Genomic DNA, 20,989 nt, shown 5'->3' on the forward strand with positions numbered 1-20,989 from the left:
ATTAAAGTAAAGAAAAGTCAATTTCGGAGTGAGGAAGTCATTTTTGAGTGAGGTAATTCATGTTCGACCAAAAACTTAAACATAACCAACTAACGTTGCCCGATTTGCTCTCAAAAGACCGGCGAGGGGTTGGCTACGTCAGTAGCCAGCCACGGTTCAATGGGACTAGCTTTAGCTTAATTGAAGAGGCGTGAGATGTGCACGGGAGCGTGCACCGGGGGGCTGATGGGGGCAACAACGGGGGAGGGGGCAACGGTGGGAGGGTTGTATTTGGCTGCACGGGGCCCTTACGGCCTGAAAAATGTGCAGGCGTGGGGATTGGGGTGGGGTGAAGTTAGGGTGGCTGATGTGGGGGGGGGGTTGTTTGGGAGGGGGTGGGGGTCAACCTCTTAAGAACCGCTCTTCACGCCATACGTATAGGTCTCCAAAACAGTTTCTGTGAATCGCATACTTCGAGACTAGTGAGCTGAAAGCTCTAAGAGAACTTAACGCCCACTGGGCACTACTTCTTTATCCTATTTTTCACGATGAAAAGGCAAATGGGTAAGACGAAAAAAGGTCAAGCAAAAAATGCACAAACATAGCCTACAGATTTCGGAAAATAGCCGCGATAGACGCTGGTGGCCTTCCATGAGTTAAAACAACCAAAGAAATAAGATAAAGGAATAGACCAGACTCTATTACTCAAGAATTAGGGCATATTAGTTTGGCACTCCTTTGATGCACACTTTTGATCTTCAACCAGTAAACGCTCATAAAAATTAAAGTTCATTAAGTGATTTCAGAAATAATTTTTTGAGTGAGGTAAGTCACGCAATTGACCTAAAAGCACAAAAGACGTCACGAACACAAATTTTAACTGCAAAGCAGTAGAAGTCACTGAAAAAGTCAATTCCAAGAAGTCAGGTTAAGACGAAACAAAAATCTGTTAGACGAAGCAAAAAAAAATTAGGACCGCAATAATAGCCGCCTGGAATTGCTGACGCTGCTATTAAAAAAAACCAAAAGGACTAATATAATCGGTAAAAATTTCATTTGAGAGCAACTAATTACGCAAATGAACAAATAAACTCGTTCTACTAAGAGTGAACAATACGTCAAACCTTAATTTCAGCTGAATTGCATGAATGAACAAAAAGCAGATTTGAAGTGGAATTCCTGAAATACAGCCCAAAGAATTAAATAACGAATTTAGATCCGTTTCTTTCTCTTCTCGAAATCATTATGTAACGCTTGTTGTACCTCTCCATTAGCTAGTTTTATATTTGTATAATTTTTTGAAGAATTGAACTTTTTCTGACAATCTCTTTTACTGTCACCAACTTCCGTCTTTCCAGATAATGAATTATCTTCGGCAGGGTTGATTTTTTGATAATCCAATATTCATTTTTTATATGCAGATAATTGTTTATAAACAATGTTTACATTGTTTATATAGATAGATAATTGTGACTGCCTCTATTGACCTCAATACTGCACACTCGCCTCTGTTATCGGGTTTATTAATTGATGTTCATCCCAGTTATTTCAAAGTCAAGTGGGGTCAAACTCAAGGAACCTTCATACCATAATACAAAACAATACAAGACTGATAATGCCTTGTATGACGTTCTGATTTATAGATCGTTCTAACTTATCGAACAAGAGCTGGGAGCCCGTAATGGCATTTTAGAGGTTCAATTGATGTTATTTCCATAGTATTTATCATTAATGCAAGCTGTCTCTTTAATGCTGTGAACAGGACACCTCATCAGACACTACGAAAGTTTAAATTAACTGGTCAGACTTTTTCAAAGAAGAGCCTCAGCCTAAACAACAACTGAAAACATTCTTAACCTACATCTACTATTGAGAAAAACCCCCTTGAATAGGCGATCTGATCTAATTATTTGGCACGATGTAATCAATAATAGTATTACACCACATCACAGCAACAAAAATCGACCTCTTTCAATTGAAGAATTAAGCAACTCACTGAAAACTTTTGAGAAACAACTTACAGCTATTGTTTACAACCGTAGATTTGGAACACCTGATTTATTCGATAAACTGGTACAATTGAATTGCTGCCCTTTCTTGAGTGTCAAGCGTCATCTTATTTCACGTCGCAAACGAACATCATATTATTATCAACAGCAACTAAAACAAATACATCCATCAACCCGAATCGAAATCAACTTACTGAGAACGGTATTACACCAAAGATAGATTAGATAAATTGATTTTCAAGAAAGGATGAAAAAGCAGAAAAAGGAAAAGCAAGAAGAAATCGAAGAAATAACGTTAGTAGTGCCCTTTGTCTTGTTGATCTAGTTCATAATAAAATTACTAGTGCGGTTTTTCCTTTGATTTCATTCTTAATCCTGCGTTGAATCCAATAAATTTCGTATTTTTGATTTTCAATAGCTTTACTCTCGCTGCTTCTTGAATCGGTTTGAGATTTAATTATCTTGGAACTGGTGATTGAAGCCGCTGATTGTAAAGATCTAGTGATTTATTTAATGCAATCAACAAAGTAGTTTTCCCCAATACTTGCCTTGACTTACCCAACGTCAGTTTAATATTCTAAAGGTAATAACTGACGGTGTTAGTTGTACACAAAATTATCTTGATTCTTTTTGTCCTCAACCATTCATTTGGCGCTGTTGATAGCAAATATACTTTATTTGTAGTTCTCTCAAGTTGCGTTTTCTTCTCAAATTCAGGGAAGCAAGTATATTTTTGTTTTGAAACTAGTAATTTTGTATATAAACTTCTTCCTGCGATACACCAAAATTTCAACTGCACGGAACATCGACTTATTTGAAAGAAACATGATTCAAAACAATGCCTTTGAAGTGAATGAACACAATGTATCGGTAAATGAAGCAGTGGCAACTAACCATGAGCTATGGGAATGCCCATTAAAGAGCAACGAAAACCAAGAAGTCTTGTTGTGCAAACGAACACTCCTCCCGTAATCCATCCACCAAAGGAATGGAAAGATGATGTGCTGTGCTAAGTCCCGTAAACAAAATTTCACTAGAACAAGCTGTGGTGAAATCAATTGAAGAGAGGATTCACAAATCAATCACTAGCCTTATTCCAACTATCATGGAAACTATTCGCAGCGAATTGAGAGTGACGATAGACGAAATAGTTGACAAAAAAGTAAATGAGCTGAGATCAGAGATGCAGTGTGAGCTGGATATACAAGCTGCGGACGCCAAATTAAAACCCCTCTCAGAAACAGAAATTTTTGAAACATACAATAGAAGGGACAATATTAAAATCATTGGGTTACAATCAATACATCGCGAATCTTATGAGGAAACGGCCAATTTGATCAAGGAACTAGCTTCTGAAATGAACGTTCACGTTGATGAACGAGATATTTCGATTGCACATTGGTTACCATCAAAAAGTGCAAACAAACCAGTAATTGTCAAGTTTACTGGACGTGTCAGCAAGATTAACATGCTCAGAAGTAAACGAAATTTGAGGTCTTCCAGTAAATATGGAAATGTTCGAATTTACGAAGACCTGAGCAAAGCGCGTTTAAATTTTTTTGCAAAAACTGACCCGAGAATTGAAAACGCGTGGTCGAGAGAGGGTGTAATTTTCTACAATTGGGAAACTTGACGGAAAAACTTTTAAGTTCAATGATCTCTATGAAGCCGTAGTAAGCCTTGACTATAATGTTGGATTAATGCTGAAATGTTTCAATCACTCGATGCTTTCCTCACAAACGAATTACGACCACACTATTTCCGAAGCCACTCAAATGGAAACAAGAACGGATTCGGATTCGCATCAAAACGAACAAACTTTTTTTCGTCGCTAATGATAATGTAAAAAAAACAACCCTTTGAATTACATAAATATTGTAAACGTTAATATTAGATCAATAAGGAAGCATTCAATGATCTAGAGGCATTTTTTTTGGTCAACAGTGTCAACCTGATCTGCTATGTAAAACGGAAATATGGCTTACTGATGAAAACGACCCTGGTTGCATGCTAATTGCAGGATATACGAGTTTCCTTAAAAAAAATCGTAAATTTAGAGGGAGTGGGGTAATGATTCATCGCAAACCAAGTTGCCAAATTATTAAGGAACGCGAAACAAGTTTTGATGAATCACTCTTTGCTGACATTAATATAAAGGGTTACAATTTGAGATAAGCTGTTATTTACAATCCACTCAGAACAAAAAAAAATTGACTTCATTGAAAAATTCGATCGACTTTTAGAGAACAATAACTCAGCCGATCAACCAATGACCGTTTGTGGGGATATGAACCTCGACATAGGCTCATGAAACCAACTAACTCAAAACTATTTAAATTGCATTGAAGCAAATAATTTTAATATAAAACCACTCGAAGCAACACGTGTGACCCTAAGCTCAGAAACAAGCTTGCACCATTTTATTTTTCAAAATTTGTTTAAAGAAAAGTGGAAGTGCTTGAACTGCAAGGTATTGCTGATCATTACCCAGTTAAAATAATGCTGTCAGCAAAAATTGAACGCAAATATAGCAGAAAGGTTTTTCGTGATATTAGTTTTACAAAAAGCCCTAGTCTTGTACTTGAATATAAGAATTCATTGCTACAACATATACAATCCAATGGAGATCTCATATATCAAAATAATTGTCCTTGCTCAGCTTTCAGCGAATTCTCTCGACTTTTCCGTGAAGTAACTGATTTTTTGCACCAATAAGAAATGCAAAGAAGAAATCCAAAATGCCCTATGGTTTAATAAACGTTTAAAGAAATTACGAAGCAAGCGACGCGAGGCACACTCCAAATGGAAAAGAGAAAAGGAAAACACGAAACTACTTGAGCAATTTAGAAATCGAAGACATTTGCTTGAGCAGGAAATAAAAATAGCAAAAAGTCCTTCTATCTGAATAAATTTAATTCTTGTTTAGGAAATTCTCGACAGACTTTCAAACTTCTAAATGAGTCGAAAGGCAAATCTTCAAATTCAACTAATATACAGCTTTTGAGATCAAGCTTCAACGCCAAAACTGAACCAACAGATGAAGATAATGCCAATCTTTTCAATAAATTCTTCGCTACTATTGGATATAAAATAAGTAAACACCTAAAAAAGTCTTACTCCGAATTTTCCATCTGAAGAAACCTCTATGTTTTTTACCAGACAAATAGAATCGAAGTAATAGGAATTGTGGCGCAGCTGGACAACAAATTTTCGTCAGGCGATGATCTAATAAATAATGTTCTAATTAAGACTTCGGTGGAAGTGGTAATACAATACTTAGTCTTCTTGATTAATTTTTCTATTCAGATGGGAGTTTTCCCAAAAGAATTGGCAAAAGCAAAAGTTTTCCCGCTACATAACGGAGATTGCAAAATCAAAGAAAACAACTATCGACCAAGTTCACTTCAAAATGCCGGGAGTAAAATTTATGAGCGTGTTGCTTTTAATCGAATTTACTATTACTTCGAATCACGACAACTCTTTTACTGTAAACAATTTGGCATTCGGTCTAAACATTGTACTGCTGTGTTAGTTGAACTTACTGAGAAAGTGAGAATGAGACAGAGCTCCTCAAACGTTTTATGTTTTTTTAGACCTAAAGAAAGCTTTTGACACAATTAACCGCGACATCTTACTTTATAAATTTGAAAGATACGGACTAAGAGGTAATTGACTAAGAGTTGGTTAAAATCATATTTGGAAAACAGATATCAAAGACTTGAAGTAAATGGAGTATCATCAACTTGGAGAGATATTAACCAAGGAGTTCCTCAAGGATCAATTTTAGGACCGTTATTATTTCTAATTTATATAAATGACATGCCAACGTCTGTAAGTGTTAACATTATTCTTTTTGCCGACGATACAAATATTGAAACCATAGGATGTACTAACAAAGAAATTAAATCAGATCTTGAAGCAATCAATGATTGGCTCGAAAGGAACAAATTAGTACTAAACTTGGAAAAAACAGTTCAGATGAAAGTGAAATCATTATCCGTAGACACAACATTTTACCTGAACTCCAATAATATAAAAATGAAACCTGTGTGCAAATACTTAGGAATAAATTTAGACAGAAAACTCTCATTTCAGTCCCATATTGACTATGTGAAGGAAAAACTCAGTAAGCAATGTGGAATCGTCTCTAAGCTCAGACATTATATACAACAAAAAAGTTGTTAGAATAATATATTACTAATTCTGTTCCTATTTTGCAGCACAGTGCTTTAGTTTATTGCTGCTGCAGCTATTCGTCTCTAAAACCCATCTCTCTTTTACAAAAGAAGATAATTAAACTTATTCACTTCAGAAAAAAAAGCGATCACTGCGACGACTTATTTGCAAAGAATTCAATCTTAACAGTGTATGAACTACACATTTACGAACTTCTCAAATTTCGTTCTGAAAGCTATAAACAGTCAACACACACAAGATTTTTGCAATAATCTTTTCACTTTTAAACAATCCTGCGTAAAGGTAACCAGAAGTTCCCATCTGAAATTGTTAGAAGAGCCCTTTTGTAAACGAAAGATCGATAAAAATTCCATTTGGTTTCGAGGTGCTAAACTTTATAACAGAATGATTAAATTTGGAGTTACTTCATCAGACTTGGATTTGTCTTCTGGAAAGAAATTTTTTGCCACCAAGTAAAAAAACAGCTATTTAGTCACTAATTATGAACTAATAAGGTTTATATTCGAATGAAAGTCAAACATCTTATATATTTGAAAATCAAAAATTTAACTCGACTGCAATATGATGACTAGTCAATCTCTGGATCATGTTTTATAGTAACAAATTTCTTTCCCCGCTGGACTTTCCATTAATCTCTTTAGAAATATTTATCATTAATACTACTCCAATTGTTTGTTAGTTCGAGATACACTGAATTTAAATGATGCTAATAGGTTTTTAATACATTATGATTGTTACGTGATTATGTTTATTTGTAATTAGTGGCAGATTGAAATAGCAGATCAGCTTGATCTCGTTATCTGTCCTCGCTTATTGTTAATTTGTATCACAATAACGAAATTAATTCTTTCTTTCTTAGATACCTAATAAAGATCGTTTGAGAGCAATTCATAAAGCAAAAACTGTTCGAGATTGTATCATTAACAAGAGGATGATTCACTGTTATTAATATGCTTATTGATCATTATATGGCATCTATAAGTCAGAACGTCATACAAGACATTATCAGAGCAAAGACACCCATTATTTTGCTGACAGGTTTGTTTACACGGTGGGAAAAGAAAAACACTCATTAATTAGTCTCACCGTCTTGTGTAGCTCAATCTAATCGAAAATTTGACCTCTGACGGAAAGGAACCATCTGTAGGCCAATCTATCATTGATCCGTCAGCAGATAACGCCTCGAATTCAATCATTCCAAGTTTGCTACTCTCAGCCCAGATTTCGTCTTCCAGGTCAACAAAGGCTGCATCACGCTCCGTTGTGTCTGCTAGACCCTCGAAACTCACTAAAAATCACATCAGATGATTGGTTTTAAATAAACTGAATAGTAGAATATCTTTTTAGTCATAACTGGCCATGAATTGACAAATTATTTGGTTATCAAACGCATCGTTAACAATAGTATCTTTATCAGTTTATGGAACTATCCAAGAACAGTCTATTTATCCAAGATTTGATCCACACAATTTAGACATTGAAATGCCTACAAACTGAACCACACCTAGCTGGGTCTTAAAATTATGTCAATGGACCCACAGAATCGAGTCTTCAGTTCACGAGCGCGTGACCAAAACAGTGAAATAAGAGACTCGCATACATCTGCTTTCGCAAAGCTAGTTCTGAACTGAAAGGTGGTCAGCAACTTAGATAGATATCGCTGATCAATGCAGAACTCACACCTAATTTTGTTCTTAATTTTGATTCCTCAACAAGCTAATTGAGAGACACTTGAGAACGGGCCATCGGCCCAATATTGCTTTTCCACAGTCAAACTTCAAGAATAAATTGAACAATTGACTTTGAAGATTCTGAATGACTGCTCGAAACAATTTATTGTTATTAATAATTACATGAAGTGAGATCCGCTCGTTGGATATGCAACAAAATGATGGATATTGTTAATTTATTAACAATTCACCATCTAATGTCGATTACGGAGATATCGCTCAAGGAAGACAAACTTTTTCATGTCAATGCAATTAATTGCGCTAATTATATCTTCATTGGAACAAATCGCCATGAAAGATGTGGAGTTGGTGTCTTCCTGCCTCGGTCAATGAAGTTAAAAGTACAATTAGAGTACAATTATTAGAGTACAATCCTTGATGACTTTAGTATGCCCCGATAAAATTGATCTGGTCAAAAGTTTAACAGGTTTATAGACAAAATTAATTTGATCAAACACGTCTCTGTGCCCACAGAGGTCAGTGGAAATTTATTGGATCTCATTTTTTTAACGAATTTCCAGTTAACTATCCGATTAGATATTGTCCATATTTTAAAGACAGGCCATTTTTGTTTGAAATTTGAACTTCCTTTTGAAGGATTGAAGCCATTGAAGATGCGAGTAACCTCTCAAGATCTGCTTTTAGATGGCAATCACTAAATGAGAAGATGTTTCTGGACGATGTTGCATCTATATTCGGACCAGAAACTGCCCTCATATGATTGTAAGTGTTTTTAGAAAATGATTGTAAGCAGAATCCTCTATACTGAAGGTGCGAGAACTTATGTCCTGAGTACGACATACAGGCCTCGAATTGGAAGACCACGGTACTTTGACACTGAAGGCAATGGATCGAAAAGAAAGAAAAAACAACTCGAACGTCAGTTGAAACGTGATCTTTCCAGTAGCAATGAAGTGATATACGAATCACATTTATGTAGTTACAATGAGTTCTTGATCAAAGACGAAATGAGTTTTTTCATGACATAACTTTTGTGGATTAGCGTGAACGCGGTTTTAAAAGAAGGTCACTTATGACACACGCGACATTCATAGCATGCTCACAAGTCACCTGAGTACCAGCAAATACGTTCAGTATCTTCTACCAAGAGAAAGAAGACGCCATTAAAAAAAGCATACCAGACCCAACCTTACATCTGCGAATCTCAAAAACTAACTGAATTCAACCCAGATTGTGAGACCGTGGAAAAAGTGTGGATTCCTTATCCTCAGCCTCTCCGTTTAAAGAAGGTATATTTACGCCATATACAAGACAAGTTGACAAAGACAAGGAATCTCTTTCAAGCTACCGACCCGATAACAATCTTACTTGGAAGTTACTTGATCGTATTGCGCAAGAGCAACTAGCTGATCATCTCAACGAAACTGACAAGTGGCGTGCAATGCAATCCGCTTACCGACCAAACCAATCAACTGAGACCGCCATGATTTGGCCTTCTAATCTAGTACTGAGCAATGTTTCAATAAGTATCTCAATGATAATCCCTTGACATCAGTAAAGGTTTTATTAGTGAGCAGCATGAAGTACTTGTGGAAATAATGAAAACATCATATAGATTTAGTGGAACATTGGCAAAATTTTTCGACACATCTACGAAATCGCACTGTGAAAGTTCTCATTTCAAATTATTTATCTGAGGGCGTCGAGCAGCAAACTGGAGTTCCCCAAGTAAGCATCCTGGACCTTTATTTTTCAGTCTGTCTAAACCGTCCTTTTGGGAACTTGGACACATTTGGATGCCTCCACAACTTCTATGTAGATGATGTAATTTTTCTCCGAGATAAATCATGAACACTTGACACCAAAACAGTGAAGAAACTTTAAGTCATGATGAACGTTTTAATTCAATGAAAATGAAACAAAACTGAGATAATCGTTTACAAGCCAACTCTTTATAGCAGAAATGCACTAGGTAGAGCAAGTAGGTAGAAAACACTCTATAAAAGTTCTTGGCGTTTGACTTGACTCAAACCTTGATTTCGACGATCAAATCAGCGCGGACAGAAAATCCTGCTAATTTTATCTTTGAAATATTTAAGTCTGCAAACAATTCCGTGAACAAGAACAGCGTAGTTTGTTTGTAAGATGTTACATTTTATCTCGACTCGATTACTGTTATGCACTATATTTTAGTGTACCTGATTAAATACTGAAAAGACTTCAAAGAACGCAGAATGCTGCAGCACGATTTAACTTTGGAAAACCAAGATCATCAAGAACAAACAATTTAACAAAACATTGGCATTCGCTGCCAATAAAGCATCGTATTCATGAAGCGGGCTGTGTGATGCATCAGGTCAAATGTGGGAATGCTCCCAAGTAGTTACAGAACCTATTTCGGCTGATCGTTACCTCACCGAACCCTTTGCGACATTAACTATTTCGTATCAAAGCTGTCAATATTAATTACCAGAAACAAGCGTTCATGTAAAACGGAGGAGGTCAAAACTGGAACACCTTCTTTGATTAGCTGAGGAGTAAGTTGAAATACAAGCCTTTTAAAAAGACGCTAAGAACAATGCCGTTCTGTCAAGCCGGCTGACTGTAAGCCTGCAACCTTGAGATCACAAAAAGTAATTGAACCTCCATAATCATCAAGTTAGAAAGAATGTTTACAGTAAAAATGATAACCGAACACAAAAAAAACACATTTTTTTGAAGATGAGCATTGTGAAAGAAGGTGCTCAATATAAATTTGAAGCAGCTCGATGTAAAAATCATTAGATCACGCATTAAACCAGTTCATCGCGGCAACAAACAGAAAAGTGACTGATAGCAGGAGTCGAGAGCAGTTTTTTAATTTAGGAAAACTGGTATTGTCAATATAATCCGAATTTAAAAATAGAAACAGCCAACAATCAAAAAAAAATTCCACCGCACAAAATGCATACTTCTTGAGAGCAGCAAGAAATGGTTAATGAATGAAAAAAAAACAGCCAGAAATGCAGGAAAAAATCTAACATCAATTCAAGCCCCATCAAAGTCAACCAACTCAAGCTGTGTACTAATATTTTCACAAATCTAGTAAACATCATTAGGAAACACATATGTATGGTTCTTTATTGATTACATGAATTGACAAGGAAACAGAGTGTTCTCAGAAACCTCAAATCAAACCTATGAACTGGCTTCTGTCATATTCAAAGAATCAGAAAAATAACCGATTAACTATTGAGGCAACATATAAGGGTCAATTGAGAGCACTACAGGCCGTAATAATACAAAACCGTTCAAAAAGCGAGACGACCGCATAAATATTTTTGAAAAGCGGCCTGAAGACATGTAGATAGTGATTTCGTTAATAATAAATTTAAAAAACAACAAAACTATAGGCAACAAATGAAGGAGATTTTCCCTCTTTTACAACTTTACTCCGTCCAAAATTTGAATGTCTGTCAATTATGAAGCTATTATACAAAAGCAACAGGATCAAACATAGCCGGCAGATTGCCGGAATAGCTGCGAAAGAATAGGCCTGCGTGCCATATAATAGAGATAGAAACAGATACATATCTAAATTGAAAAAAAAATCGACGCCGCTCAAAAAACTAGGTAAAAAAAATTTAGCGATAAATTAATAAAGCTTGTTAAAATTCATTCCGCAGAAGCCTCTTATTAAGGACCTTTACTGCACATATGAGTTCTTTTGACCTTAAACAAATTCAAATTAAACTTAATTAAGTTTCAAAGTGCAAAAGTCATTTTATTGAGTGAGGTAAGTCACTTGTGATCAAAATCTAATCACGCAAAAAACTTTTGCTAAAGAGAGTGAGAAATGACGTCACGCGCGCAAACGCCGTTAGTGAGAGGAAGAAGTCATTCAGAAAATTTGACTTTTTCAGCTTTGCTGTGTGAACAAATGTAAAACCAAAAAAGAGCGTCAGACGACGAAACAAAAAAAAACCAAGAGCACCGCAATATAGCTACGCTCAGCTTACAGCTTCGCAGCTATAAAAAGGATTTAGTATCTCGCGCATTAGCATCCTGACTGCGACATGGATTGGTAAAATCAATATTTGTTTCGTTTGAAATTCGGAAATGGAACGAAAAACTCATTTTGACAAAAGGAGGCCTCATTTGCATGACATGTTTCGGTCCATTCAATTTTTGCTTTAGTTCTTTCATCGAATACATTTAACCAAAAATTTTGAAAATTTCAGATGGAAAAGAACTGCATTGAAAATAAATACAATAAACTTTGAGAGCAAAAATAGAGGTTCTAATTTCTTGGAGAAAACGCCATCTTTATTTTTTTAACGCCAATTTCTCAGAAAAAGATATTCGAACGCTCTTCACGCAAAATTTCAATTTGAAAAGACTTTCAATGACAGTACTTTTGCTTTTTGGTGATCGAAGTTAAAAAACGAAAAATTCAAGGTAATTATTTCAACAAAAGGAGGCTTTCTAACGTTCATTTGCATATTTGCAGCAAGATTGAAGTTATTCAAGGCTCCAAAAATGCAAATTTTTTGAAAGAAAACCTGATTGATATGATTGAATGCACTAATTGATTTAAAACGGCCACCAGATGTCTTTTTCAACGGCCAGTCAATGGCCAAAAAACGGTTTGGAATTGCCGCCATTGTTGCAAAAGGAAGTCACGATCTCAGTTGGTTTTCCCTAAAAATTTTGAGAAGTGTTAGCTAAAAAGCACGACTCTAAAAAGCCAAAAAACATTATGGCTCCAAAACTTTAAAGTGCCCAGTGGCCAACACGCTGTTCCTTGTTATTAAGGACCACTGCAGTCAACAAAAACGATTTAAATTTACTGGAATGCATATCTCAACGTGCAACAAGTGGCGTATTTCAATATTTTCAATGAGCAACAAATGAAGAAAAAAATTCAGTAAATCAACTGAAGTTTTTTTTATCAAAAGTTGCATTAAACTGCAAATTTGTGATACAACCTCATTTCCCAAATTAAGCTTGACAAAGTTTTTGAGCTTATATTAGTTTTGGTTATTCAACTTCCAACTCTTTTTTGCAAATTCAGTATTCAAAAATTAAGGTAAACGTGCATCAGCTCCAAATTTCTATTTATAATTATTTCAGCTATTCCACTACCTTGTCGCATGGCATTGTCAGTGCTTCAGTTAGAGGATGTTAGCTTCAACTTAATTGAAGGGGCCTGAGTGAGCATGGGGAGTTGGTGAGCGCGCGACTGGGGGAGGGGTAGATCGAGCTGGTTTAGGGATGAAATGATGTGGACGGGAGTGGGGGAGGAGGAGAGGAGTGAAGTGAAGTGAAGGGGAAGGAGCGAAGTGGGGGAGAAGTAGTGAATCAAATACTTAGACTAGCGAGCCGTAAGGCTCTAAGAGAACTTAATGCCCTCCAGGTATTACCCTAGGACGGAGAAGTCAAAAGCGCCAGACGAAAAATTGGTCAGGGGCGAAAAATCAAACAGACCCCAGCACTAATATAATTAATACAGACTTCGTTTGAGAGTAATTAATAATATCATGAACATTCGGAACACCGCTTTATTCAAAGTAAACGCAACAATATTTTAGTACTTGATGTACTTGCTATCAACGCCATAATTTCGGCACATCAATATACTGAAGCAAAAGAACGAGAATTTTCAGACTTTTGTAAAAGGAGCTGGCCTTTCACGTTTTGATTATCATAAAAAGCCATTGTAATAATTGGTTTCTAGGCTTCTAGACTCAGCGAAACGCTTTTGAAGTTCAACATATAAACAGTTTGCTATCAAATCACGTTCTTCTATTTGACTTTCTCAGCGACTTCAAACTGAGGGCTAGCAAAATACAGTTACCTGTCGAGGATTTCCTTAATTTGCCTACATACTTTTTATCTCTTGTCGCACAAAACAATAAATCTCATTTTATGTGATGGCAAATAATTACAAAAGGACTACCAAATGAGGAAAAATGACAAGTTTGATCAACTATAAAAATTACAAAAACATGGCTAGGTAATATGTTATAACAGAAAACTCTAATCAACTTTGTATTGAGTCAACTCGCTGGCGGCACTTCGATTCTTTTTGAGACAAAAAAAATGGAGTCATACATCAAAGGGCATCATATAAAAAACAAAGATAACTTAATAGCTAGAAGAAAAAATGGTAATTTGAAATCGAGGGTTGAATGGAATTCGTAAGTTGATTAGAGACAAAAATTGCCTTTTCATGAATTACATTGAAACCAATGATTTTAAATTTAAACACAACTTTGCAAAAAGCAACTCCTTAAACATAACCGACTAACGTCGGGCGAATTGCTCTCAAACGACCTGCGAGGTTGGCTTCGACAGTACCTAGCCACGGTTTATTGAGGCTAGCTTTAGTTTAATTGAAGGGGCGTGAGCGCAGCGGGGGCGGGGGTGCACCAGTGGGGGAGGGGGGCAACAGTGGGGGAGGGGGGTGTGCAACGGTGGGAGGGGCTACATTGAGCCCTTACGCCCTGAACGATGTGCAGGGGTGAGTATGGAGGTGAAGTGAGAGGTGGCTGAGGTGGAAGGGATGTACGGGTCAACCTCTATGAACCGCCCTTCACACCATTAGTTTAAATCTCCAAAACGGTTTCTGTGAATCGCATACTTGGAGACTAGTGAGCTGAAGGGCTCTAAGAGCACTTAATGCACGCTGGGAGCTACTTGTTTATCCCGTTTTTGAGGACGAAAAGTCAAATGGGTCAAACAAAAACAAAAGGACCGAAAGGATTAATATAATTGCTACAAATTTCGTTTGAGAGCAATTAATTAAATGCTTGAATTATTATTGATGTCTCAAATAAAGCTGCTTTCAAGAAACGCCATTAACCAGGAAAAGTTATCAATGTACAAGGACATACGCAAAAAACATCACAGACATGAATGAGTAATAGTATTAGAAGAAGAGCCTTCAGATGACCGCAGCACCTCGGGTGTAATCTTTCGTATTAAATTTGGGAGTAAAATTGTGTGGATTCCAATTCTCAAACGATACTTAACCGCCGAGTTCATGTTTAACCGCCGAGTTCACGGCGATCTGTCAATATTTTATAATATTTTTGTTCGCTTGGTAAAAAAAGGCTTTCTAATTTTGCAAATCGGACCCAAAATTTTTTTACCACTTTAATTATACTTTGTCTACTATCGAGCCAGACGCTAAGGACATTATTCTCCTCCAAAGCATAATTCCCATTCAGAACTGATAACAAAATGGGCATTACTTCAATGAAAATTGAGAGGTGCAAAACGCAGAGCGCTATAAGTTCATCTTTGCATAAGTTGTTCCCAGAGATCTTTGCATAAGATCTAAATCGTCGCTTCTTGATCTTCCGAATCAGCTCGTATTTTTTCGCGTCAGTTCTATAATGGTACCAAAACGGATAAACATAAGTGATGACTGGGGCATATGTGGCCTGTGCAAGCAATTTTGGTTGTGAGCGATGGCTTTTAGGAAGTATTCCTTTTCAGAAACTAGAAAGCTTCTTCTTACAGCCTCTCACAGCTTTCCGTACAGCTGTGACTACTCATAGGTCTTTCTGCCACTTTCCAATTTCAACTTCAGTGGTTGTTGATTCTCTTTTCACGCATCAGATTTTGCTTTTGTCCAGATTTAGTCACATGCCATTCGCGCGGCTCAAGATTTTCAATTCTCTTCACAATTTTGATGGCTTCTGATCAGTTTTCTGAGACCAGCATAAACAAATGAGTTGTAACTAATCACTGGGCCTGGAAAGCCGTCAGCGTAGACTAGAAAGATTAGCAGACCCAGGATTGACTCGTGCGGGACATCGTTTCTTATTGATATGGTTTCAATGAAACTGCTCTCCAACTGAGGAACTTTCGATCAACATTATTGAAGTAACGTGCTAAAAACTTTCCGCCATTAACTTGGCGCAGCTTAGGTATCAGTTTTTTTTTGTCAAAGGCTTTTGAGAAGCCTGTGTAGAGAGATTGCAGTTTGAGTCGTTTGTTGTTTTTCACGCTTATTCGCTTAGCGTATATGTCATATACATCATATCACTCAATGATTGTTGCTCTTAAAAGATTGTTGGTTCTTTTAGGTTTAGACCATTTTTAACATGGACGTTTACCTCATGTTGAAAATATCCTAAACAGCGTTCAACGTTGTTTGATAGTTGCAAGACCTTTCGATAGTGTCAAGTTATTCGATACCATGATGAAAGATATCAGAATGACACAAAAGCAGTTAAAACTGCTGACTTAAAACCTAACAGATTCAAATAATTATTAAATGCAATGCTCCAAAAGTTGCCGCACATGTGCAGTGTATGAACAAAATTATCCACAAGTACGAAATTGTTTGACGTCATTATTTTTCAACAGTATTCTCATGAATTTTTGTACAGTTCTCTATTTCTAAGTTACAACAGTTCAGAAACACAAGCATGTACATACATTCATTCTCGACATCTTGAGCACAACTAATTCCGACACTAGAGCGTTCTTTTCTTGATTATCAGAAATAATGTAATTGGATCTGAAACCACTTAATATTGTTGCAAGTGTTTTGAAGTTCTCTCTTTTCCAAAGCTCTCGTTACATAATGTTACCGCATACCTACGAAAATTGATGTAATAAAAATACAAGAGCACTTCTATGGCCTGTTCTATTTGCATTTCACAGTCATATTACAAAAATAAAAAAGAACACACCTGTATCAACATAGGCGCCCGCATTTGACATAATTCCATCTGTAAGAGAGTTAGATGGGTAGTAGTACACTGTGAACGTTCTGTTTGCAGTTACCGTACTGTAAGAGCCCCCTAATGTAAACATTGATGCCCAGGGAAGCACAGCAAACGAGTCATAAGCTGTAGGCGATTCATACACTTTATTGTCTACAATTGTTCGCAGCCACACCATGAGGGCAGCAAAGACGACTAAAAACCAGAATCAGAGAGCTGACACTAAAAAAATTGGATCTTTTCCTTGTGCCCCCCGCTTAGTTGGTGCATATTATTTGCAGCCCCCAGACGTACGTGCCATATTGTTACATAAGGATTTACTATGTGATGGCGCGTGCTCTGTAACTGGGGGGTGCATAACGTACGGGGGCACAAACGGAAAAGATCCAAAAAAAAACTAAATAGATAATTGATAAATTCACTCACTTGGAAGTAGAATAATCAAAAGCGACAAAATCCAACTCCTCGTTTGAAGCAAAAGATTTTTCCAGAGCAGAAGCAAGAGCTGCTTCGAGGCGCCAGCTTTGCCAGACATTGCTTGATTTACGACGTATTTGTTCCCTATTTTTATGCACTTGTAGTCATTTCACCTGAAATGGGACAATATTCGTTACAATTGCAAATAAATAGAAGTTATGCGGAACAAATATCTTTCGCAAGAAAATCTCAGAAATCAACAAAAATTATTTTAACAAGTGGAAATCTGCTCTGATCGATAACAACACCTACCAACAAAAATGACTACAACAGAAGCGGGGAACATATTAGTTCTAGATGCATTGGCGCCAAGTATACAATGTAACATTCATACGCACGCAAAATAGCAGAAAGGGCAGAAGTGATATGAATTGGAGTCTTTCCTATTATAGCCCCCCATTATGGTATGTTTACCTTAATTGAGGGGTGAGGTTGTATGTTAAATGACAGCTACGCTGGGGGGGGGGGGGGTTATAGTGGAAGTAGAACCAGAAATTGAAGATAGGCTGTTTAATGAACGGTTTCACACAAATCAACTTAACATTAAGAGAGAGCTTGTGTGAGTCTGTACATGGCACAGAGTTCTAGCGTAGTCAGCTCTATAATTAATGGATATAAAATAAAAGATTTTTCAAAACAAAAACTCACTATGTCACCACCGAATTTAGATTGCTGCATTCGAATGTCAGGCATCTTTGTTTGAATCATTTTAAATTAAACACTTGCACACTAAGAAAACCACGCGTAAACATTAAACCAACAGGCAGCATTCTTTAGATTTCTTGAAGGCTTTTGACTCAATTTGCCGTTCAGTCAAGGAAACAGCTTACAAACATTGGATTTGAGCTCTCCGTTAATAATTTCAAACTTTACGCCTGAACGTAGTAGCAGTAGTGCAGGATTTAGAGTAAGACTCTTGGGTTTCCACCCAATTTACAGTTCAGATCAGTTTTATCTTCTTTAGTATGTTGCAGTTTCCACATCTGCAAATCAGTCTCCATGTGCATTCATTCTCTTCCACATTATGATTTGTGAAAAAATTCCAGAATATTTTCTGTAAGGTAATTTTGTTTAGTGTCTTTCCAACTCTAGAAACGTAGTTGAAGAGCAATTTCGATCTCCTAAAAAGTTATCGTTAGTTTTGTTAATTCTCGCTTTTGTGATTCGATATTCACCCCGTTCAGTCTGACATGTGGTTTCTAATCCCCTCGAATAATGGATAATAGAAGCCAAAGATCGTGAACTTCAACACAGAGACTCAGTGGCAACAGTTTTAAGGTCACTAAGTGATTCCTGCAGCTCTGATTTCAGTTGAGTATCCATTTTGTCGCATGATGTTGGACCTTTTCAAATTCGTAGTTACTTCTGCTTGGCAGCCACGTTTGAGAGGCATAGACGGCAATCGGCACAACATATCCAGAGTATGCATTTAGTTTCACTTTCCAGTCACATGAGCTCGACAAATTATGTTTCATTTGAAAGGGTGCGCTCATTGCTTTCCCAGACCTACTAAGGTAATTTTTATTCCAACTTAAGTTTTACTGAAAAATGAGTCCCAGATCACGTTGAGACTTGACTGATTCGAGATCTTTCTCGCCAATTTTCGCCTTAAAGCTCCCTTTAATGATAAGTGTATGACATTTCTTTGTATTTAATTTCATTTTGTTGGTCTCAAACCATTTCTGAACAGTTTCTGTTGCCTTAATTATGTCCTTTTGGTTGCGTGCTATCGCTTTAAAATCATCTATCTAACCGTAGTTTTCAAACTCTTGCATCATTTTGGGCAAGTCATTAATGAACAGGAGAAATAGAAGTGGCCCAAGAATTGACCTTTAGGGTACACTGCTTGCGACATTTTGGAGGGAAGAGCTTTAGCCGTTTATCTGAACAAATTGCTTTCTGTTTGAGAGATACGAGTTTATTAGTCCCCTTATGCTCCCACCAATTCCAAGAAATTTCAATTTTTCAAGTAACACGGCATGCGAAACAGTGTCAAAGGTTTTGTAAACATCAAGATACAGTACATTTAATTCTCTAGTTTCTTCAAGATCATTGTATTCAAAAAAGATTGATCTGAAGTGTGGCAGATCGTCGATTCCCAAAAACCGTACTGACTTGGGTGCAACTTTCTGTCGTAAAAGTAGTAAATTTTGTCAAAAATTAGGTTCTGAAAAACTTTTGAAGAACTGCAGAGGAGAATTATTGGCCGATATCATGTCACATCAGTCTTTCTACCTTCTTTAAAGATTGGCGTTACCTGGCTTATTTTTCAATATGTAGGAAACACTGTTTGTTTATGCATGCCTGGAACAGTAATTTCCTTGATCGACAGGAAGTTTTGTGGCGTTTCTTTAAAATGAGGTTCTCAATCGGGTCCTGTCCGGTGATTTTTCTGGATATAGATCACATGAATTATCGTCGATTTGCTTTTAATCACATGTCAGTTTATTTAAACTTTCATTGGTATTCGTAGTTATTACTTTTTCACACTTGATAAATACTGAAATGAAATACCGATTGAAACATTCTGCCTCGTCCTTGTCAACTGACGTCTCCTCATCATTTAATTTCACTATTGGTGGTATCAAGGTATTCTTTCTGATGCTATTCAGATATTTTTGAATCTCACTAAACTTTCTCTCTTCAAAAACCCATTTCTCGAAATCTCGTAAGTCAATGTTACTCGACTGTTTGATTTGTTTCTCTAGCGTTTTCAATTTAATCAATTTTTTTAGCGGGCACGCTGTTTTTTTATTGTATTCAGTCGTTTTAATAAATTTGACGTAAAACTTTAAATCCATGGAGCCTTGGTTGTTTAGATTGGCTTGGTGTTTAGTTATCCTCGGACCATTTTTGTCAATTTTTTGCGTAACCATTTGTACCATTGGAGCAATAGTTCGTCAAAATTGCTGTAGCAGAAAGGTAAAAACGGTTTTTGTTTAATGCATTCGTTTAATTTCTCCAATTGAACCTTTTGAAGGCATACATTTTAGATTTTATTTCGGACAAAGTTTCAAATTTGGACGACTCAATTCTTGTTTTCATCGGCTTGTGGCCAGAAAACGGGTTCTTATTCTGGAAAAGATCTATTGACAACCTTTCTTGATATTCACTTTTATCAACAATTCAGGATTATTACAAAGGACTACATCAATTAGGTCATTAGAAAAATTACTGAAATTAAGGTCAATTAGTTTTCCTAATAGCTCTTTATCGTAAACATTTTTTGACAACGCTTAGACCATCTTCTGAGCTGCTTGAATCATTCTCATTTTCATAAATAGAAGTTCTTCAGAAGGGTACCCTTCTTTTGTTTTCAAACACTTCTAGAGTAAGATTACGAACTCTTATATCTTTGGAGATTAGTTTGTTTTTAGAGCTCCCTATTAAATCTCTCCGCTTTTTGAGACTTTCGTTTTACTTTTTTGCATCCATGTTATTGATTTCTGGGCTTATATAGACTGTTTTCATGTACCTGTTGTAGACATTCAACCTAATGGCAGCTCTTAGGATGAGATCACGGCTAATAAGATTTTGAGTATTAATTAACAAAGTTCGCTGCAAAGTTTTGTTACGATCGTATTTTCCAAGCCTTTGCGCTTTGACAATTTTTGTGTCGACTTCAGCAATCTCAGCGTGTAGCGTGTCATCAGCAGAGGCAGTTTCTACAATTGTTTTCGGGATACCTCTACTGCATATTCCCAAAACAAATTTCTCATGAACTGGCACCGATTTCCCAGGTTTTACAGAACCAAGCGATTGTTTAAGAGTTTTTGAATCCTTTTTTACCGTTTTCAATTTCGTTTGTAGATTTGTCATAACATTATTTGACTTCTCATTTTTCTCAGATTTAATATTTGCTCTTGTTTTTTTCAATTCATCATTGGATTTTTTTAAATTGAAGTTAGTTTTTTTC

The 20,989-nt window shown here is 36.5% G+C and overlaps 1 protein-coding gene across 1 annotated transcript in view; it reads right to left on the bottom strand.

The window, feature by feature from the left end:
• The window catches only part of LOC142351446 (phospholipid-transporting ATPase ABCA3-like), a 29,811-nt gene extending 12,629 nt beyond the window's left edge, over positions 1–17,182 (bottom strand). Inside the window, exons 1-3 of the mRNA XM_075403458.1 lie at positions 17,023–17,182; positions 16,564–16,791; positions 7,272–7,473 (exon numbers count right to left, since the gene is read on the bottom strand). Of these exons, the coding sequence (XP_075259573.1) occupies positions 7,272–7,473; positions 16,564–16,791; positions 17,023–17,131 (539 nt within the window). The 5' untranslated portion in view covers positions 17,132–17,182. The remainder of the gene's footprint in view (positions 1–7,271; positions 7,474–16,563; positions 16,792–17,022) is intronic.
• Between the last annotated feature and the right edge of the window lie 3,807 nt (positions 17,183–20,989).

The sequence above is a fragment of the Convolutriloba macropyga genome, chromosome 13, assembly GCF_964194025.1.
Source record: "Convolutriloba macropyga chromosome 13, txConMacr16.3, whole genome shotgun sequence".
Taxonomy (NCBI): Eukaryota; Metazoa; Xenacoelomorpha; order Acoela; family Convolutidae; genus Convolutriloba; species Convolutriloba macropyga.